This window comes from Saimiri boliviensis, chromosome 12 (genome assembly GCF_048565385.1).
Source record: "Saimiri boliviensis isolate mSaiBol1 chromosome 12, mSaiBol1.pri, whole genome shotgun sequence".
Lineage (NCBI taxonomy): Eukaryota > Metazoa > Chordata > Mammalia > Primates > Cebidae > Saimiri > Saimiri boliviensis.
This window is the reverse complement of record NC_133460.1, coordinates 28,258,482-28,281,224: the sequence shown is the minus strand read 5'-3', so window position 1 is coordinate 28,281,224 and position 22,743 is coordinate 28,258,482. Positions and strand designations below refer to the sequence as shown.

Sequence of the window (22,743 nt, the reverse complement as noted above, 5' to 3'; positions counted from 1 at the left end):
GCCTAAATAGAGAGAATAATATAAAGAGACTTCATTAACTTGTCACTCAGCTTGACAGTATCAACTGATGACCAAGGCTGTTTCCTCTCTTTCTCTATGCACTTCTCCCATACCCACTCCACCTTTGGGTTATCTTGGGTAATTTTGAAATAATACTTCAGTTAAGTACAAGATACCTTGGCCGGACACGGTGGCTCATGCCTGTAATCACAGCACTTTGGGAGGCTGAGGCAGGCAGATCACTTGAGGTCAGGAGTTCGAGACCAGCATGGCCAATATGATGAAACCTCATGTCTACTAAAAATACAAAAATTAGCTGAGCGTGGTGGCTGTAACTGTATCCCAGTTACTCGGGATCCTGAGGCAGGATAATTGCTTCAACCCAGGAGGCAGAGGTTGCAGTGAGTGGAGATTATGCCACTGCACTCCAGGCTGGGTGACAGAGCAAGACTCTGTCACAAAAAAAACACGAAAGAATAAGACACCTCAAAGACCACATACTCTGATCATAATGCAATAAAAGGAATTGAATAGCATAAACTTTTTTTGAGCATTTTTTTTTCTGTGTGAGAAAAGAGTCTTGCTGTGTCACCCAGGTTGGAGTACAGTGGCATTATCTTGGCTTACTACAACCTCCACCTCCCAGGTTCAAGTGATTCTCCTGCCACAGCCCCCCAAGTAACTGGGATACAGTTACAGTTACAGCCACCATGCACGGCTAATTATTGTGTTTCTAGTAGAGATTGGGTTTCACCATGTTGGCCAGGCTGGTCTTGAACTGAGCTCAGATGATCTACCCCCCTCAGCCTCTCAAACTGCTGGGATAACAGGCATGAGCCACCCACCTCAGATGATCTACGCACCTCAGCCTCTCAGAGTGCTGGGGTTACAGGCATGGTCGTTTCTTAAATGATCCTCCCACCTCAGCCACCCAAGTACCTGGGACTACAGGTGTGCACCACCACACCCAGCTAATTTTTAAAATTTTGTGTAGAGACCAGGTCTTAGCATGTGTCCCAGGCTGATCTTGAACTCCCGAGCCCAAGTGACCTACCTGCCTGTGCCTTCCAAAGTGCTAGGATTACAGGGCAGAGCCACCATGCCTGGCAAGCATGTGGAATTTAATGCAATAACTATATTCATGTTTCCAGAAGCTTTTATTTTTTGCCACTGAATGACATCATGGATGATACCACATGTATGTGTCAGTCACTTCATTCTTGATAATGGGTTCGGAACCAACTTTGATTAATGTTAACTGATTAACTGTAATTTTTATGTTCAACTGAAATACATCTTAACTATAATTTTTTATTGGCCTCTCAAGAGTGTCATAAATTAAGCCTAATCATTCACATATTATTCCATCAGATGTGGAAAGCTCATTCCTGTGCTTTCTGACCCTGCCACAAAATCTTTTCTTTTCTTCTCCCTTTAATGTTCCCCCTAGACCAACATAGTACAACAGAACCACCTTTGGCAATGGAAATTTCTGTATTAGTAATTTGCAAACTATAACTCACAAACTAAATCCAGCTCATTGCTTCATTTTGTGCTGCCCATTAATGAAGAATGGTGTTTTTGCATTTTCAAGTGATTCAAGAAAAATCAAGAGAATATTTCATGATACATGAAAATTATATGAAACTCAAATGTTTTTATCCATAAGTAATTTTATTGGAACACACCCGTGCTCATTTTTGTATATGTTGTCCAGCTGATTTTGCATTGTATTAGCCGAATTGAATAGTTGTGAACAGAGACCTTCGGGCCCCCAAAACCAATACCTGTTTTCTATACCTGTACTGTCTATGTGATAGCTACTAGCCAAATGTGGCTTTTGAAGCACTCGAATTGTGATTAGTGTGGGTGATAAACTGATTTTTAATTTTACTTCATTTTAATTCATCTACGTTTTAAGTCATGTGTGGCTAGTGGCTACCATATTGGACAGCACAGTTGTAGACATGCCACCTTTTCTCCAGTTCTTGCCTCACTGTACTTGACTTTCCTCCTGCTGATGTCTTCCTGGTTTCTATTTAATTAATTATGCAGATTATTGTTACAGAACTCATTAGGGATACTGCCACTGTTGACATAGGTGCAATGCATCAGTAGCCCATTGGTCTCACCAACCATTTGCCGTCTGAGTTCTTTCGTAGACATTTTATCTTAAGATTGGGGCAGAGGACATTTATCTGCTGTAGAAAAAGGAAGCCAATAAATTATTGGGAAAGTGTGAAAAATTACTTAGCCAGGAATAAAAACTAGTAAAGGCATCGATGCTGAAAATTGCCGTGGAAGACAAGGACCTGTAAATGTGCCTGTAGTTAGTCATGTGCCTCTGGTAGTTGTTTGTCTCTTTGTATGTATACGTTTCCATGTTTTCCTGAGATGTTTTACTTAAGCACGTAAGCTATTAAGTATTTTGTGTGTGTTTGTTTTGAAATATAACCTATACCCCCAGTCCACCCCAGGGCTCATAATTTATACATTGTAAATACACGGGACTTGTGGGTGGAGAGAGATTGATATATTCTGAACTGACAGAAGGCCATGTGCCAAGCAAAGTGATGATGGAGAGCCCTGCAGGATCCAGATCCTCCTGGGTCCTGGGAGCACACAGTGAAGGAGGCTGGATTTTATTTTGAGTGCATTGTGGAACCATTGGTTGATTTTAAATGGGAATGACAGATTTGTGTTCATAAAGTGTCTCTGGTCCTGTGGGAAATGAATCACAGGGACCAAGAGCAGAAGCAGAGTGACCAGTTGGAGACATCTTACCTCAGTAAAGGCATGATATGATGGACCTTGGTGACAGTAGTGCAGTTGGAGAAAAATGAAAACAACTGATGTACGTTTTGGAGATTGAGCCAGAAGACTTCGGTTAGACCAGGTTTGGGGCAAATCAGGAGTTCCATTTAGGACAAGTCAGTCAGGAAATGCCTAAGCAGGTCATGTCTAGAGGTGTATATCCAGGAACCGTCAACAGAGAGTGGATGTTGTCACCTAGGGAGAGCACAGAGAAGCTCTTGTGTGCTACTTTTCTTTGTATTCAGTATCCACTGTCCACTTGATGAAATCTTGCAAGTTTTTAAGATGAGCCTTAGATTTCATTACTTTTGACACCTAAGATGAGTTTGGGTTTTGACACCTAGGATGAATTTCTTCCTTTGGTTTACATAACACCTTCGTATTTTGTAACTTTTTTGTGTTTTGAGATGGAGTTTTGCTCTTGTCGCCCAGGCTGGAGTGCAGTGGCATGATCTCTGCTCACTGCAATGTAGTAGAGACGGGGTTTCACCATGTTGGCCAGGCTGGTCTCGTACTCCTAACCTCAGGTGATCCTGCTGCCTCAGCCTCCCAAAGTGCTGGGATTACAGGTGTGAGCCACCATGCCCAGCCTTGTATTTTGTCACTTTTCACATTGTATTTATTTGCTTTTGTGTTTACTACTACTCTGCTTCCCACCAAGTTCCTCAAGGCCACATACGTGGCTTTGATGCCACATCTTTGCATTTCCAGCATTTAATACCTTGCCTGCACATAGTAGACCACTAGTAAGTATTCTGTTGAATATTTGGCATAATATAAGCTCCAGATATAGCTATTGTAATTGAAGTTTTTTGGTCTTGTAAATTCTAACAGTATTCTAGGAAGTTTCATATAACTTGGAGCTTTTCAGGTTATCAGTGATCTTGTAGTGTTATAATCTTTGTTATTAGTAACATCTTCATTTGGATGCTATTTTACATCTAGTTTAAGCACCTTAGTAGATATTCATTTGATCTACCTATAACCTCTTGATTTGAATTAGCCAGGAATTATTATCATCATTTTCTATAGATAGAGAACTGAGGCTCAGAGGGTAACCTATCTGTGCCCATAACTGGGACTTGAACCCTTCACTTCTTGCTGTTATCTCAAGTGATATTTCTGCCACACTAAACTGCTTTTTCTGTGTCACTAGATTTTTGAAAAATCAATTGCTGTGATACATTATTTACTGTTTTTTCTTTCTCCAGAGCTGAATTGATCATTGTCTTCTGTTAACCTATTAGGATTTTAAAGCTGGTTAGTTGACCTCACCTGTCCAGTAGTCCTGTAGTGGTATTGAGTAAGTGAAGCCTAGAAAAGTGACATGGCTTGCCCAAGACCATCCAGCTAGGTAAAGCGGGGTAGGCCCACGGTAAAACAGAATCCCAGCCTTCTCATTTTCTGCCCAGTGGATATCTTCCCTTCATGTACCTCCTGCTTTCCCCCACCCCGTCTTTTACAGTTGATGTTTTTTTTTTTTCCTTTTCTTTTCTTTTTCTTTTTTCTTTTTTTTTTGAGATGGAGTCTCGAACTGTTGCCCTGGCTACAGTGCAGTGGCGCAATCCTGGCTTACTGCAACCTCCATCTCCTGGGTTCAGTTGATTCTCCTGCCTCAGCCTCCTGAGTAGCTGGGATTACAGGCATCCACCACCACACTCAGCTAATTTTTTCTGTTTTTAGTAGAGACGGAGTTTTACCATGTTGGCTAGGCTGGCCTCGACCTCATGATTCGCCTGCCTCAGCCTCCCAAGGTGCTGGGATTACAGGCATGAGCCACTGCACCTGGCCCTATAGTTGGTTGATGTTTCTAACATAAAGGAGGTCTTTCCGCTTTGTAGCAATCAGTTTACAGGTCTAATGGAAGCGTTGACATTATATTACAGAATTTATTTCTGAAAGGAGAAGGTAGGTGAGGGGGATGGGTAATATATGTATATATACAAACTTCCAGCTCTCTTTTTTTTTTTTTTTTCTAAGTGTTTTCTCTCCTGGCCAGGCACAGTGGCTTATGCCTGTAATCCCAGCACTTTGGGAGGCCAAGGCAGGTGGATCACTACATGTTGAAACCCTGTCTCTATTAACAAAATACAAAAAAATTAGCCAGGTGTGGTGACGGGTGCCTGTAATCCAGCTACTTGGGAGGCTGAGGCAGGAGAATCATTTGAACCTGGAAGGTGGAGGTTGCAGTAAGCCAAGATGGTGCCACTGCACTCCTCTAGGCTGGGTGACAGTGAGACTCTTGTCTTGAAAAAAAAAAAAAAAAAAGAAAAAGTGTTTTCTCTCCTGTTGTTAATATATACTCATACGGTAGCAAATTTCTTTACTAAGTATTCAACACAAGAAAGTAAAGGTTATTGGCCAGGCATGGTGGCTCATCCTTGTAATCCCAACACCTTGGGAGACTGAGGTGGGAGGATTGCTTGAGTCCAGGAGTTCAAGACCAACCTGAGCAGCATAGGGAGACCTTGTCCCTACAAAGAATTTAAAAATTAGTGGGGCGTGGTGGCACATGCCCTTGGTCCCAGCTACTCTGGAGGCTGAGGTGGGAGGATCACTTGAGCCTGGGAGTTTGAGGCTTCAGTTAGTTGTGATCACATACCTATACTCCAGCCTGGGCAATAGAGTGAGACTGTGTCTCCAAAAAAAAAAAAAAGTGATGATTATTAAAACTGAAGATGTTCAATCACCAAAACACTTTATTTAGCAGCACTTTTTCTGTTATCATTATGTGCATATGTGCATATGTGATTTTTTTTTTTTGTCTTTTCAGTAGTTTATCTTATCAGTATGGTAAATGTAAAGTCAAGTCTGCATTGTGCCTTGAACCACTTACTTAACATTTATAATGAAATACATATACACTTGTCTCTTTGGTTCTGCCCTTTCATTCCCTTGAGAATAACCCACAAAGAATGGCCTAGCTGAGTCAGAGAGAAAGAAAGTAATGATTAGAACAGTTGTTTTAGTTCTGTTCTGCTTCCAGCCTGAAAGATTTAGTGCCGAATATGACAGTATCTGTCACTGCAGGCTACTAGACTCTAGTGTAAGAACATAGTTCCATTTCCGTGAGCTAACTGCTGCCCTTCTATAACCTTCAGTTTCTGGCAGCATGGTCTGAAATCAAACCAATGACCTTGAGGCAAAAGTCTCCAGATAACATGATTGGTCCCCATGCTCTCATGATTTCCTTACTTAAGCAATTAAAGGCCAAAGCAAGATGCTTAGTTAACTCCTTTTCTGTATAGAAGCACAAATAAAGGACTTGTTAAAAACAGCTAGTCATAAGTTTTAAACCAAAGAGTTACAAGAAGAATCATAATTTGTCTGTATTTAATCGTTGGAAACTCTCACAGACTTCTCTGAAGTCTCCCCGTTTTGTGCCTTTCTTACAAATGATGACTGTATATTTACCTGGCAGGGGAGATACCATGATCACGAAGGTGGTTTTCCCAGGGCAAGGCTTATTCATTGCACTCCAGATGTGCTGACCCCTGTGATTTCCCCAAATGTGGGAAACCGGACTGCATAATTGTGGTAGTGGGGGACTCTGTTCATGCTTTCCGCTGGTTACATTTTTTTTAAATTTAAGTTATTTTAAAAATACAAAAAACAAGTTTTGACTGTATTCTACCCTGCACCACTCTTGGTTGTCTTTCACTAGTGCAGAAATTGTGATATAGCTGTCTTCATATACCCCATGATACCTGGTGCAGTAATGCTGTGCATAATAATTTATTAACAAATGACTGTTGGGTGAATTAAATTTATATTTCTAAAGAAAAATGTTAACTGTAATTATTGTGATAAGAAAGCTTAGCAATTTTTTCTCCTTGAAAATTGTAATCAAACAATTAGTTTTTCAGAAATGATTTACATACAAATTACATATCTGAATGCAGGACAGAATCTAGACAGTATGCTCCATGGCACTGGGATGAAATCAGACTCCGACCAGAAGAAGTCAGAAAATGGAGTAACCTTGGCACCAGAGGATACCTTGCCTTTTTTAAAGTGCTATTGCTCAGGGCACTGCCCGGATGATGCTATTAATAACACATGCATGTAAGTATTTTACGCAGTCCTTCTTAAGAGTTAAGAGAATAGAGTTGCATTTAGTGCTATTTTAAGAATTATTAAACTTGTCTGAAGTTCTTTTTCCTTCATATATGGTATCTTTCCAGAAAGGCAAAAAGCTTTTTGTTTTGTATATTAAAACATTCCTCCATTAAGTGATTGATAGGTAAGTTACTGTATTAGAATTATGTTATACTGCAGCTTTTAAAATAAGATCAAAGGGATTTGTTTACCATCTGATTTTTTTAAATGATCTTTTAATCTTTAAATGTTACTGATGCTTATTTTCGGGAACTTAGAGATTACCAAAAAAGAAACCAAAAAACTCACCCACAACCTGCTGCTACTTTTTAATTAAAATGAATTGTTTTAAACTATAGATGGGGTCTTGCTTTGTTGCCCAGGCTGGTCCTCAAACTCCTGGGCTCAAGCATTCCTTCTACTTCAGCCTTCCAAAGTGCTGGGATTACTAGTGTGAGCTGCCACACCCGGCCTCCTCTTACTTTTTTTTTTTTTTTTGAAACAGAGTTTCGCTCTTGTTACCCCCCAGGCTGGAGTGCAATGGTACGATCTGGGCTCACCACAACCTCTGCCTCCTGGGTTCAAGCAATTCTCCTGCCTCAGCCTCCTGAGTAGCTGGGATTACAGGCACGCACCACCATGCCCAGCTAATTTTTTGTGTTTTTAGTAGAGACGGGGTTTCACCATGTTGACCAGGATGGTCTCGATCTCTTGACCTTGTGATCCACCCGTCTCGGCCTCCCAAAGTGCTGGGATTATAGGCGTGAGCCACGGCACCCGGCCCTCCTACTTCTTAATTGGTTGAAATGCTTTGCAGATATATGAGAATCATATTGTGTTAATTAATTTTACGCTTTTTTCTTACCTGTGAACTTACAATCCAAATCTGATTTATAAAACTATTTTAATTTTTCTACTGTATTTTATGTTAACTGTGAAACATGTTTATATATGATCATGTATTTCTAGTACATATTTGTTGGAGACACTGATGTATTGACTTAATAAAACCAAAAAAATTGCCTGAACAACTCAGCCTCATCAGTCAGTTAATTGTCTCCTTGTTATAAAGGCAATAATGAATGTTGTGTTTTGTATTTTCTTAATAATTGTATGCTGCTTGAATGGACCAGATAGAAAGCATGTAAACTCTTGAACCTACGTGATGACCACTGTGTCTTAGATTTGCTACTTGTTACCCGATGGTGGTGGGCTCTGTGTGGCTGAGGTGACTAGTTTTTCATTTACACCTTCCTGGGAGTTTGCCTGCAGGGGACTGCTCCCCACTAGGTCACCAAATAATTTTTTGCTAAACTTCTTGCCTGTAGCACCTGCCTGATACAAGGGGTTGTCTGTTAGTATATTAGTAACCCAGAGCAAAAGCTGAATCATCTATTTTAACAGAATTCTACCCCACACTTAAACATTTTCTCCTAAAAGAAAACAAAGAATTCTGCAAAATTCTTCTAAGTAGAAGCAGCACAATTCCTGATATTAACAATAAATAGGAGTATAGAAAAAGCTCTTAGAAATTTCTCCCATACCTGTTAAAGTCTATACGAATATATTAAGGGGACACTCCAGGACACTAACACTAAAATGATAAGGATTTCATTAAATATAGGTATGTAAATTGATTGAAAGGTTATTCCAAAGTTCTCCCTGTTTTCCTTTCATATTCAGTAAAAGGTGCCTTTCAGGCTCTTGATTAATCCATTCTTCCCAACTTCCCCCACCCTTTTGTTTTTGGTCATTGAGTCTATTTGTATGTTTCAGAGAAGTTTGTTTTTATCTATTATCATGCTCAATATGAGAATACTGAAATTATGGGTAAAAAGAGACAAGTTATTTTAAAGTATATTTTCCAAACATGACTTACCTTATACAGTTTTATAAATCAGCTTTCTGTGATCACATGGCTGTGATCAGCAAAGAAAAATCACATAACTCACATGTAGAGGACTTGTTTAATAGAAATCCTTTTCTACTTGACATAGGGTTGTCACTGGCTTTTTAGATCTTAGCTCAGACATAACTTTCATTTGTCTTAAAACCTATTTGACTTTGCCAGTAAATCATATGTGAATGCAATTCTGAATCACAAAACAAAATATTAAAGGCCATCCATACCTGTTCACATTCAGACTCAAATTTCATTAGTGCTTTTTATGTGAATTTATGTTTTATTTATTATTTTTTTTTCTGTTTTAGAACTAATGGACATTGCTTTGCCATCATAGAAGAAGATGACCAGGGAGAAACCACATTAGCTTCAGGGTGTATGAAATATGAAGGATCTGATTTTCAGTGCAAAGTAAGATATAATTTGGGACCCATGAGACAAAGGGAGGGGCCACATGAAAGCATGATTTCTCCCTAAGAGAAACATGCCTGATGTATACATTGCTGTATGTTCATATCAGTAAATGTGTTGGAGGAATGTATACTGTCTAGATTCTGTCCTGTATTCAGATATATAATTTATAAATAAATCATTTTCTGAAAAGCTAATTGTTTGATTACAATTTCCTCCTTTTTTTTTCCTCCGTAGACTGTGTCTGGCTCTGTTGCCCAGGCTGGAGTGTAGTGCTGCGATCTCCGCTCACTGCAACCGCAAGCCAGCCTCTCATCTCAGCTTCCTGAATGGCTGAGACTACAGGTGCATGCCACTACACCTGGCTAATTTTTGTTTTTTTGTAAAGATGGGGTTTCACCATGTTGCCCAGGCTGGTCTCAAACTCCTGGGCTCAAGCGATCTGCCCACATTGGCCTCCCAAAGTGGTAGGATTACAGGTATGAGCCACTGTGCCCAGCCTAATTACAGTTTTCTTTTTTCTCTACTCGTGAGGCTGAGGCAGGAGAATCGCTTGACCCTGGGAGGCAGAGATTGCAGTGAGGCGAGATCTTTCCACTGCACTTCAGCCCGGGCCACAGTGAGACCCTGTCTCAAAATAAGTAAATAAATAAATAAAAATCTTTTTTTAAGTTTCAGCCATCTTTGGCTACTGATTACAATTTTCAATGAGAAAAAGTTTCTAAGATTTCTTAACACAATAATTGCAGCTAACTTGTTTCTTTAAAAATAAGTTTTATTTAAGTAATACGATTATCGTAATTGAAATTCCAGATTATTTTACTATAAAAAGTTTTAAATCATCCTAGGTTGTTGACTGCAAAAACGATATTTTCACACTTATTTGTAGATTATAACATTTACTGAAAAGACTTGGGAGATACTGGCAATAACCTTTGTATCACTATGAGACAACTTAGAAATGTTAAAGATGTACTGCAAACTCTAGGGAAACCACTGAAATTGAAAAAAAAAAATGTTAAGGCTTTGTAAGGAGGTGTTAGTGGAGCTACTTTAAAAGCAGCAGCAAAGGAATCAGGATGGTAATAGTTTATGAACATCCTGATGGCCCTCGGTTATAAACCTGTTGTCTTGAAAATTTTGTATAATAATTTTGTCCCAGGAGATCCTTCCAGTGTTTCTGAACACCAGCTCCAGATAGAATTGTTCATGCATAATTTAAGTCTCAGCTATGTTATAAAATTGTTCCTGTTATTTAGAAATTCTCAGGATAGATAGAAACCTTAGAGGTTACATGTTTCAACCTCTCACCTAATATTTGGAATCACCCTCTTTGCAAATGACTGCAAATCTCTCTTCCTGTCTGACTCTTTGGACCATAGAGAACAAACCTAATCTCTCTTTAAGATGACAGCCCTTTACTAAGTGAAAAAAAGTGCTTCATCCTACTAGTCTTTGCCCAGTGAAAACAGTACTTCACAGTGACCTCAGCTGCTCCTTATATGATCAGCTTTAGAGTTATTCACTCTCCACTTCCTCAGTGTAATAGGCAGAATTGAGTGTGGTCTGACCAAGGAAAAAAATAGAGAATAAATAACTCTGTTCCCTTTTTCTAAACACAGCCAAGTCTCGTGTTAGATGTTTGGCAGTCACACCATATTCTTGAACCATTGAGCTTTCTGTCGGCTGAGATCACCCTGTCACTCATGCTGCTGCTGAGCCGCATCCCCTCCACTCTTGTTGGTGCTGTTGGTTTCTTCACACAAATAAGTAGATGGGAATGGAATGAGTTTTCCTATTTAGTTGTTATATGCTTGCCTATGTGAATTTTATCTTACAAGTATCCTTTTTTCTAATTTTCTGGGATTTAAAGGATGCGAATTGAGTTGTTCCAGTTTTAGGCTATTTGCATATTTATCAACCACATACTATACATTTTTTTAATCACTTAAAAAATTGAATAAAGAGCTATGGTTAGGGCACTGAGCCCAGCAGTAATAACCAGTGTCCTACAAACCCCAAGAGTAGGCCTGTCCTAAACTGAATTCACCATTATAAGTTAGTAGTTAAACTTGACAAGCCGTTCAAATCTATATACTGCTATGAACCTTTGGGCAGAGCACTATGCTCTCTTGTTTTCTCATCCATGAAGAAATTATTATAAGGATCAAATGACATACATGTGAATAGTTTAGCACAATTGGCACATAGTAAGGGCTTAATAGATGTTAGCTTTGACCATATTGATTCTTTAACAGCAGTCTTCACACTGTTACCCATATCCCTGGGTATCCTGAGACTGTGTTATGCAAGGGTAACAAGCACGTAGATAGTTTTAAGGTAATCGGTTTTTGGATCCTGAACTTCCGTAGGTCCTGTTGCTGAATATTTGTCTGCCTGAGAACAGAAACTTCTTAAGCATTTTTCCAGCAGTTCCCTTTCCCTTCCTCTCTTTTCATAGTCACCCCCTCCTAGTTTACAAATCGAAGGCCTGAGGTGTAAAACTTCAAATTTCCAAACTGTGTTGTAATTTGAAATAAAGACATCAGTACAGGCTATGTGGGGATATGAAGTAAGTGTTTACCTGACAGATGGTTTTCAGCTGTTTGCTTTCAACCAAGTTGCTAGATCATTGAAAATAATTTTTGATGATAGAATCTTTATGGCATTTTTAGCATATGCTTTGGAAGGACTTTAAGCAATTATGGGCTAGCTCACGCCTGTAATTCTAGCACTCTGGGAGGCTGAGGTAGGCAGATCACTTGAGCTCACAAGTTTGAGACCAGCCTGGGCAACATGGTGAAACCCCAGTCTACAAAAATACAAAACTTAGCTGGGTGCAGTGGCTCACACCTGTCATTCTAGCACTTTAAGAGGCTGAGGTGGGTGGATCACCTGAGGTCAAGAGTTTGAGACCAGCCTGGCCAACATGGTGAAACCCTGTCTCTAATAAAACTACAAAAATTAGCTGGATGTGGTGACACTCACCTGTAATCCCAGTTACTTGAAAGGCTGAGACAGGAGAATCATTTGAACCCAGAAGGTGGAGGTTGCAGTGAGCTAAGATAGCATCACTGCACTCTAGCCTGGAGACTCTGTCTCCAAAAAAAAAAAAAAAAAACGCTGAGATGGAAGGATGGCTTGAGCCTGGGAGTAAGCTGAGATCATGTGACTACACTCCAGTGTGCAGAGTGATAGCCAGATCTTGTCTCAAAAAAAAAAAAAAAAGCCTTTTTCGGTAATATTTTCTTAAGTTTATATTTAATAAAGATTGTAACACATATATTGTTTTGATCAATTTTATGCTAATAATGATTATGATAAATGAATAATTTTCTAGGACTTAAAGACATATAGTTACAGGAAATAAAAGAATTTATATACTTATCTTTGATATGGGCAGTTATATATTACTTTAGGACATAATTATTGTGGGAGATACTGAAAGGAAATAAGAGTTCTAGTATAAAATATCTCACTATTAAAAGAAGCATTTGTTCATTTTTTTTTTAAATGATGATAATGGGTATCAAATTGCAATGCTATTTAGTCTACTGAGTGCGTTAAAAACTGATATAACACTTCTATTTGAAAATGATGTAATACTTGTATTTCAAAGTGTCATTATGTGTAGTAAGCCAGAAATTATTAAATTTATGGTGAAAATTTTTAGGTGTCACCTGAAAAATATGTGAGGGATACGTTGCTTTTAAGAATTGGGTTATATCAGCAAAAATTTTGACCAGCACTTACTTAATTTTCTGTATTTCTTGGTAAATGTCACCCAAGTAGAGCATCTCACCCAAGCACAGCTCTCTCATGCTCATCCTAAACCTTTCCCCAGTACCTTCACATACTGCCAAGTGTGGTGCAAAACAGATGTGAGTGCCTGTCCCTAGGCCTCGCATTCTTAGTGTGGCACAGAACAGTTGTGAGTGCCTATCACCAGGCCTCACGTTTCTGGTATGGTGCAGAACAGATGTGAGTGCCTATCTCCAGGCCTTGTGTTCCTTCCACTCCCCAGGCCGCACTGGTAAATTTTGCTTACTCTGTTTCCTCCTATACGACAAATTATTTTTCAGAAACCTCACTACCAGCCAGGCGCAGTGGCTTATGTCTGTAATCTCAGCACTTTGGGAGGCCGAAATGGGTGGAGCATGAGATCAGGAAATGGAGACCATCCAGGCCAACGTGGTGAAACCCCATCTCTACTAACAGTACAAAAATTAGCTGGGCATGGTGGCGCACACCTGTAATCCCAGCTACTCAGGAGGCTAAGGCAAGAGAATCACTTGAACCAGGGAGTTGGAGGTTGCAGTAAGCGGAGATTGCACCACTATACTCCATCCAGTCTGGCAACAGAGCGAGATCCGTCTCAAAAAAAAACAAACCTTGCTGCCATTCCCACAAGAATTTGTATTCCCCACATAAATCTAGAAATACAAGTTGACTTGGGCAGAGGGTAGGAGTGGAGAGTACAGGAAAAGGAAAAGCCATGTCACCCAAATTTGTAATCTAGACAAACCCGAGTTTGGCCGACCCAGATACATAGTTGACCTGAGTAAGACAAACATGAGATGAGTCAGGTGTTGCTTATTCTTAGTGAAGCCACGTTGGGTCTTTAGGGGCTCATAAGATTTTTGGCCTAGTCTAGAATCTCATCTGGGATTCATGTCAAGCTCAGAGGAAAGGAAATTAATTTATTGAGTATTTCCTGTATGTGTATAGTATCTTAGGGATTCAGTATATTCTACCTTGTTTGCCTAACAACGCTATAAAGCAGATTTTTTTTTTAAGACAGGATATTGCTGTAACACCCAGGCTGGAGTGCAGTGGCACAATTACAACTCACTGCAGCCTCAAACTCTTGAGCTCAAGCCATCCTCCCACCTCAGCCTCCTTAGTAACTGGGACCATGGGGGTGCTTCCATACCTGGCTAATTTTTTATTTTATTTTTATATTTCCATGGTATAGCTGTGATTGTACCTGGCTAATTTTTAAATGTTTTTAGAGATGGGGTCTCACTCTGTTGCTCATCCTGGTCTCAAACTCCTCTGCTCAAGCCATTCGGCCGCCTAAAGTGCTAGGGTTACAGATGTAAGCCACTGTGCCCAGCTCATACTTTTTAAACCTGTTTTGTTGTTGTTGTTGTTGTTGTTGTTGTTGTTGTTGTTTTGAGACATAGTCTTGCTCTGTCGCCCAGTCTGAGCAGTGTCATTTCTAGAGTGCAGTCTGGAGTGCAGTGGCATGATCCCGGCTCACTGCAACCTACATCTCCCTGGTTCAAGCAATGATCCTGCCTCAGCCTCCCGAGTAACTGGGATTACAGGTGCCCACCATCATGCCCAGCTAATTTTTGTATTTTTAGTATAGAGGAAGTCTTACCATCTTGGCCAGGCTGGTTTTGAAGTCCTGACCTCAGGTGATTCACCCACCTTGGCCTCCCAAAGTGTTGGGATTACAGGCGTGAGCCACTGCTCCTGGCTAACCTATATTTTTTAGCACACTAAAGCCCAGAGATAAATTACTTGCTCAAGGTCACAGTGAATAACTGGCAAAGATAGGATTCCAATTATTTGATTCCAAAACCCTTGTATTTTCTGTAATATTGAGACCTTATCTCGATATGCTGCCTTAATATATTGGCAGAGTCTATTTTTGTGTTCTTTTTAAAAAATATTACTACTGTTTTTAGAGATAGGGTCTCACTCTGTTGCCCAGGCTGGGCTTGAACTCCTAGGTTCAGGTGATCCTCATGTGTCAACCTTCCAAGTAGCTGGAACTGTAGGCACACACAGTTATACGCAGCTTTTACCCAGCTTCAAGTCTACTTTTTTTCCCTTTTAAATAAAAGTAATATAACATTCAGTTATCTATTACAGTTTCCAACACTCCTTCTTTTTAAAGTCTTTAAATCACACCTGTTTTTCAGCCATCTCTTTTATAAGTGCTGTCATCTTCCTGGGTTATAATTCACCTGGATTAGAAGATAGGAACTCATAGAATACAAAAGCATCGAAAGGTCTCTTCATACATTGGGGATGTCATTTTCCACCTAGTAGTGTTTGAGCTACTTTCGTCATCCCTGTCAGCATCTTTCGTAGAGAAGAAGAAACAAGGCAGGAGTTGAAGAATTGTACGTTTTTGTCCTCATCACCTACTATCATGTCAGCAGTACATCTGTTGCTTACTAATCCTTTTCCCAATGCTGCCAGAGAAACCCTTTCTTGGTTTTTCTTCCCACTTTTCTCTTCTGCAAGGTCAAGCTCATTTTAGCCTTCCTGGAACCCTTCTTGGATGCTTGGCACTTCTTTCATTCATTAGTTATGTGCTTTTCATTTCATTCGTCGTATAAGTTTTCTCTGAATCTGGGATTATTTCAGACTCTCCAGTTTAACCCTAACTCCTCTCTCTCTCTCTCTCTCTATGCTCAATTAAAAGTAAAAATTGTTTAAAAGTTATTAATAAAACTTATTAATGGAAACATGTATTTGGAGATTTCCAGATGCTCTTGACCATCTTCCCAACAGAATCTGAAGTTATGGGCTCATGTTTACCTTTTTAAAGTCATAGCCAAAGGCTTTTCCTTTCTGGCCATCTGATATTAAGAATAACATGGTTAATTTGTGCTTACATTCTTGCTACTTGTATAGTGGCAAACAGTTCTTTTCTGTTCACATGTTGGTCCAGAATGGCAGTTGTCCCAGACTGTGCTGAAATGGCAGCTTTCAACTTGTCAGATACCGTATTGTTAATCAAATAAAACATCACTTGTAAGTGCTGCTGCCCTTCTGGTGACTGTGTCCTTCTCTGTGCTAGCTTTCTGCTATCTTAGGGACAGTCTCCTCTCTGGCTGGTGGTCTCTAATCAGCTCTCTGTAGTTTGCCTTTCTCTCACTATGGATGCTCAACTTGTCTCTACATCAACCTCATGACTTCTGACCTGGCTAGCGTAGGCAGGGTCTGCAGCAGCCTCTGCACACTCCGCTGCCTTGCTAACCAGCCTTTTCTTTGGATTAGGACACCCCGCACTTTTTAGTCTGATCATAAATCTCATCCACGTCTCAGTACCACAGTGAGATCTTATGTACCAGATCAGTTTATGATAGTAATTACCTCAGCTCAGATTTGATGTTCTAGTCTAGTGTCTAACACACCATCCACATGGAGATGTTCTTAGGAAAAGCCATTTTCCAGTTTTCACTATTTCAGCACAAATTTAAGTCTTTCAGTAATCTGTTTCTACATAAAAAATTTGCAAGTCCTTTTCACTCACTGAATTAGAAATTGTATTTTCTGATACTAAAAAAATTTATTATCAGTTTAAAATACCAAACCATTTCTAATTTTACCATTACTCTTCTTTTAGGATTCTCCGAAAGCCCAGCTACGCCGGACAATAGAATGTTGTCGGACCAATTTGTGTAACCAGTATTTGCAACCCACACTGCCCCCTGTTGTCATAGGTAGGTTAGCCAAGAAAAGTAGGAGCATGATTCTCAGTCAAATAACTTCTCTGGTTTTACAGTAACCAAGCTACCTAGAATTTAACACTACAGATTATTTTTTCATTTCATTGTTTGTTTCATTGTTTACTTTCATTGTCAGGTCCATTTTTTGATGGCAGCATTCGATGGCTGGTTTTGCTCATTTCTATGGCTGTCTGCATAATTGCTATGATCATCTTCTCCAGCTGCTTTTGTTACAAGTAAGAAGATACTTATTTTGAAGCAAAATATTTTGTCAAATATTAGATGTCAACTGCTGTTTGTAAAGCCAGTTGCAGAAACCATTAACTTGTATTCTCTGGTTGTATATCTCCTTTATGTAAGTAGACTATAGTTCTCTTAAGGAAAAAGGACCTTACTACCAATTAATTAATTGGGCACAATTTCATACTTCTTGTGTGTTCATGAATAATTATAATTTTCTTATTAATGGAATAGTGAGTTTTCTTGTATCTGAATGTTTTCAGTCTGTCCCAAGAAGCCCACTATGTTATATTTCTTTAGAAATTTGGAGCTTCAGAATTATTTGCATGTAGCCATGATTTCAGAAGACAGTTGCCAAAAAAGAAGAGTAATAAGAGACAGTCCCTAATGGACATAAACTTCAATAATAAAACATTATCATATTGACATAGATGGATTAATGAAACAAGTTAGTAAACCCATAAATAAACTCAAGTATATAAAGAAATTTCATATATGATAAAGGAAACACTTAAGATTACTGAGGAAAAGACGTTCACATACCTCCATGTTTTTATTATAATTCTTCACCCTCAACAATGGGATACCACCGTCAAGAAACTGTGTTTTGGGTCTTTTCAGATAATAGGCTTGAAACCTTCTGTTAGGGAGGTGATGGGAAAGTCACAAGATTATTTAGACTAGGAGATGGGGTGAAGAGGAGAGCTCCACGTCTCAGGTAGCCAGCATCCCAATTGGCTGGCCCCTAGTGATCCTCACTGCCTGGGGTTCCTCCCCTTGGTCAGTCCCCTCATGTAACTCATCAGGGCTGATCTGTGTGACAAATAGGATATGGCAAAAGTGACTTCCAAGTCTACATAATAACCGCATTGCAGCTTTCACCGTGGTCTCTGGGATCACTCACTCTGGGGGAAGCCAGGCATCATGCTGTGTGGACACTTAGCTCTGAGAAAGGCCCACACAGGGAGAAACTGAGGCCTTCTGCCAGTACCCAGCCTGCAGCCTGTCAGCCTTGGAAGTAAGCCGCCTTGGAATTGACTGCAAGCTTCTGTCAAGCTTTCAGATGAGTGTAGTCTCAACTGCCTTCTGACTCTGAGCTACCCAATCAAGTCACTTCTGAATTCATGATCCACAGAAACAGGGAGATAACAATTGCTGTTTTAAGTCACTTAGTTTGGGAGTGATTTGTTAACATAGTAGTGAATAATTCAGTGTCTGACTTTCTGAAAATTGACTTTCAAGAAGTCTTCTTAGTGTAATTGTCACCCTCAACTTTACTTCCAGAGATACTCATAATGGCCAGTTCCTAAGTTCTTGGGGAACTCCATAGTGTAAACTGGTTGCTTCTTGGTTTTCTCAGTTTCTAGCCTAAGAATCCGACTTTTTCGGTCTGCAAAGTCAATATTCATTCATCTGCTTCATGAATTCCAAAAATGTTTACTGTTATTTTATCTCCTTTTCTCCTTGCTTGTTAGACAAAGAAGTTAAGAATTATTTATTGCTGTTTTAGTGGGTCAGTAAAAGCAAGCAAGTATGCTCAATCTGCTATTTTAAGCTAAAAGTCCCTTTGTCAAATAGCTGAATCTTTGCCAGTAAGACAGGTGATAATATTTCAAGGTGATTTTAACTTATATTTTTCATATAAAAATACTTTTTTCTTATTTTACATATTTTTTCCTTTATTACACAAGGGCACTGTAATGTATATATTATTTTGTTATGTTATGTTATGTTATGTTATGTTATGTTATGTTATTTATTTATTTAGAGACAGAGTCTCACTCTGTCTCCCAGACTGGAATGCAGTGGCACGATCTTGGTTCACTGCAATCTCTCCGCCTCCCAGGTTCAAGCGATTCTCATGCCTCAGCCTCGCAAGTAGCTGGGATTATAGGTATGCACTGCCATACCTGGCTAATTTTTGTATTTTCAGTACAGATGGGATTTCACCATGTTAACCAGGCTGGTCTCAAACTCCTGACCTCAAGTGATCCACCTGCCTCGGCCTCGCAAATTGCTGGGATTGCAGGTGTGAACCTCTGCACCTGACCTGTAATATATATAGTAAAATATTGTTAAATATCCTTTTGTTTTTCTTTTAAGAGAAAAGCCATCTATATTTTTATTTAAATCATGCGTTCCTTTTGGGAGACCTGTTTTTCCAATGAATTGCTTACATTTTTTTCTCTGATTTATAGAAGCTCTTTATATTTCAGATATCAACCCTTTGTAATATGAGCTACCTGTACTTTTCTTTTTTTTGTTTGTTTTTTTTTTTTTTTTTCATGCTGCATTACTGCAGAGCATCCTATACTTTTTATTGTGGTGTGTCTTCAGACCACTTGCAGTGCCTTCAGCTACATAGTATAGAACCCTGTCAGCCAGGTGTGTGCTCTCTAAGCAATAGATAAGATGTTTCTTCTTAGGGAAATCTGTTCAGCCCAAGAGATAAAACCTAAAAATATTGCTGTTAACGCTCAGTGAAATGGTCCAGGCAGATTGTCTTATAGTGAGGCTTGTAATCAGTAAACCCTACCCATATACTAGCAGCTGCCAATCAGGGTATCAGGCTGTGAAGAATACTGATCTCTGAGAAACAGGAAACAAGTGAGGTGAGCCTTGTGATTGCCCACTGTCTCCCTCAACAGAGTTCCGGGTTGGGCAACACAGGGGGAACCCAGGTGTACCCGGCAGGCTGTCTCAGTTGAGGAGTTGTGGCCAGAGTCTAGGGAGGCAGTAGCCATTGTAGTTCGTAGGCCAGAGTGCTGGAGAGGAGCAGGCCTCACAGAGGGCTCCAGACCTGCAGAGGATAACCATCAAACACTCAGCTGGGTACTGAGCAGTACTGGCATGTGAGGAAGCCACCAAGCCTGGGGAAAGAACACCTGAAGTGATTGAGGAAACAGTATTTGGTGCTCACCCAAGGCTGGAAGTAAGGTCTGTTCCCACCAGTTGTGACAGTTGAAAACCTCATAATTCATAGTCTTTGATTGAAAGACTTGGGAGGATTTTGCCTCATTGGTGGGGAATAATTAGCCCTAGACTACGCATGACTCTGGTCTCACCTTAAAAGCAAGCCCCAAAGGGATCATGTCATTTCCAAGTCACTGTATTTTAGAACAAACTTCAACAGTATTTATAGGGATATAAAAATATCTGGCACCTAGCAAGGTAGAATTCACAATATCTGCCATCCAAAAAAATGAATACTAGGTATGCAAAGAAGTAGGAAAATATGGCCCATAATGAAGAAAAAATGAAACAATAAAAACCACTGACACAGAACTGATACAGACTTTAGAATTAGCAGACAATGACATTAAAATAATTTTTATAACTGTACTCAAAAAGTTAAATCAAGACATGAAAGATTTTGTAAAAGACCAAAATGAAACTTTAGGAAATGAAATCTATAATATCTGAGATGAAAAATATACTAGATCAAATTAGTGACAGACACTGTAGAAGAAAAGATGAGCGAACATGAAGACATAGCAATGAATAGAGAATCAGTGAGTTGTGGGACAACTTCAGATGGCCTAATAGAGATAGAACTGGAGTTCCCAGAAGAGGGATGAAAAACATATGAAATAATGATCAAATTTTTTCAATTTATTAATTATTATTTTGAGGCAGGGTCTTGCTCTGTCACCCAGGCTGGAGTGCAGTGGTATAATCTCAGCTCACTGCATTTTCCACCTCCTAGGTTCAGGCGATTCTCACGCCTCAGCCTCTCAAGTAGCTGGGATAACAGGCATGTACCACCAAGCCTGGCTAATTTTTGTCTTTTTAGTAGAAATGGAGTTTCACCGTCTTGGCCACACTGGTCTCAGACTCCTGGCCTCAAGTGATTCACCTGCCTCAGCTTCCCAAAGAACTGGGATTACAGGCAAGAGCCACCATACTCACCTTTTTCAAATTTAGTGAAAACCATAAACCCATATATCTGAAAGCTCAATAAACGCTGAGTACAAAAAACATGAAGAAAACTACATTAAAAGCACATGACTGTATTGCTCAAAACCAGTAATAAGGAGAAAATATTAAATGCAGGAAGAAGGAAAAATGGCAGATTATCTGTTACAGAAGCACAAAGTTAAGGATGACAGCAGACCTTTAGTTGGAAACAGTGCAGTCAAGAAGGTAATGAACCATCATCTTTAAAGTGCCCAAATAGGCAGAGGGTGGTGGCTCATGCCAGCACTTTGGGAGGCCAGGGCAGGTGGATCATGAGATCAGGAGTTTGAGACCAGCCTGGCCAACATGGTGAAACCGCTTCTCTACTAAATTACACAAAAAATTGGCTAGGTGTGCTGGCACATGCCTGTAATCCCAGCTACTCAGAAGGCTGAGGCAGGAGAATTACTTGAACCTGGGAGGCAGAGGTTGCAGTGAGCTGAGATTGTGCCATTGCGCTCCAGCCTTGGGTGAAAGGGCGAGACTCTGTCTCCAAAAAATAAAGTACCCAAAGAAAAATGTCACAGACCTTGAATTATATACTCAGAGAAAATAGTCTTCAAAAATGAAGGTAATGTGAAGACTTCCAGTCATATAGAAAGCTTGAAAGAACTCCGCACCCTCAGACCTACACAACAAGAAATGTGGAGGGAAGTTCTTCAGGTGGAAAGACAGGCGAGGTGGAAATAAGAATCCACATTAAAAAATATGAAGAACTGGAAATGGAGATCCAAGTGACCCTGACACAGACTAACTATATCTTTTAAGATGAACAGAAAAGACCACTCATCAGAGACTCAGGCCATGCACACTCAAGTGAGTGACCTGTAACACTTCACAGAACACTCAATCAGATGTCAGGAACTGATCATTTAGGCTTTTTTATACACATTATGTAGAAGTTTGGCGACTGCCCTGTTTATTTAGCTTTTGAACTTCATGATTTAGCTTTTGAACTTCATGTGCTAGTTTACGTGAAGATTATTGATCAGATACACAAAATCTGTAATTTAGGATATTCACTCATATTTATTTAGCTGAACTTTAACAAGTCACAAGTTGTTCTCCACAGCGAACCGTAAAAGGATAAGATGAAAGTTAAAGAGAGATCTGTCCATCAACATACTGGAGTTTGTCTGTTTTGTGTGCCTTGTTAATATTTTATTTTCCTTTTTCCTGATGTGGTCATTTTCCTCCAGATTAGATACATCTGCAATTCTGCAGTCTCATTTACATTCATGACAACATGACCCATGACCCTCAAAACCAATACTTTCTCTAAAACCTTCTCTGTAACCATGGCCTCCCTCCACTGTGGATGAAGCATCATTCTGCACCATATACCAGTTCCTGGTTGTTTCCTCTGGCATCCTCTTTTGTAGCTCCTTTAATCCCTAAAACTGCTTAGATCCTGTGATCCATCCCCATAACACTTACTACTTTTATCTTGCATTTTTTTACTTTGGCAAGTATTCATTTACTTATTCATGTGTATTTGCCAGAAGTCTGCTTTCCCATTCAACAGGAATCTCAATGGTAGCAGAGATTACTTAACCATTAATATTGATAATCAACTGGCTGGCTGTTTAAATTGCCACTTTACTGTTGAATTATGAAGAGTGCCCATGGTGAATCTTGTGTGTCCCTCATGCTTGGCACACAGTAGATACTTAGTCTTGATATTTGCCAGCCACCCTTGGCCCAGAATTTCTGCTTGGGAAATAGTTTCACAGGTGCATTTGTCAAATAAAAAGCCTGCTTCTGGCTTTATAATGGGCCCATTACCCTCATTGTCCTTAGGGGATTCTTGGTCCTACAGTAGTTAAATATTAAAAATCGAATGACTTT

At 39.7% G+C, this 22,743-nt stretch overlaps 1 protein-coding gene and 1 non-coding gene across 3 annotated transcripts in view; both read left to right on the top strand.

The window, feature by feature from the left end:
- The window catches only part of BMPR1A (bone morphogenetic protein receptor type 1A), a 167,626-nt gene that overhangs the window by 124,434 nt on the left and 20,449 nt on the right, over nt 1–22,743 (top strand). For both annotated transcript variants that reach the window (XM_074382182.1, XM_003929951.4), the window contains exons 4-7: nt 6,717–6,879; nt 9,124–9,226; nt 16,596–16,692; nt 16,835–16,934. In XM_074382182.1, the coding sequence (XP_074238283.1) occupies nt 6,717–6,879; nt 9,124–9,226; nt 16,596–16,692; nt 16,835–16,934 (463 nt within the window). The remainder of the gene's footprint in view (nt 1–6,716; nt 6,880–9,123; nt 9,227–16,595; nt 16,693–16,834; nt 16,935–22,743) is intronic.
- Nucleotides 6,221–6,383, top strand: LOC120367499 (U1 spliceosomal RNA). The gene has a single exon (XR_005581876.1). It is a non-coding gene; the product is annotated as a U1 spliceosomal RNA (small nuclear RNA).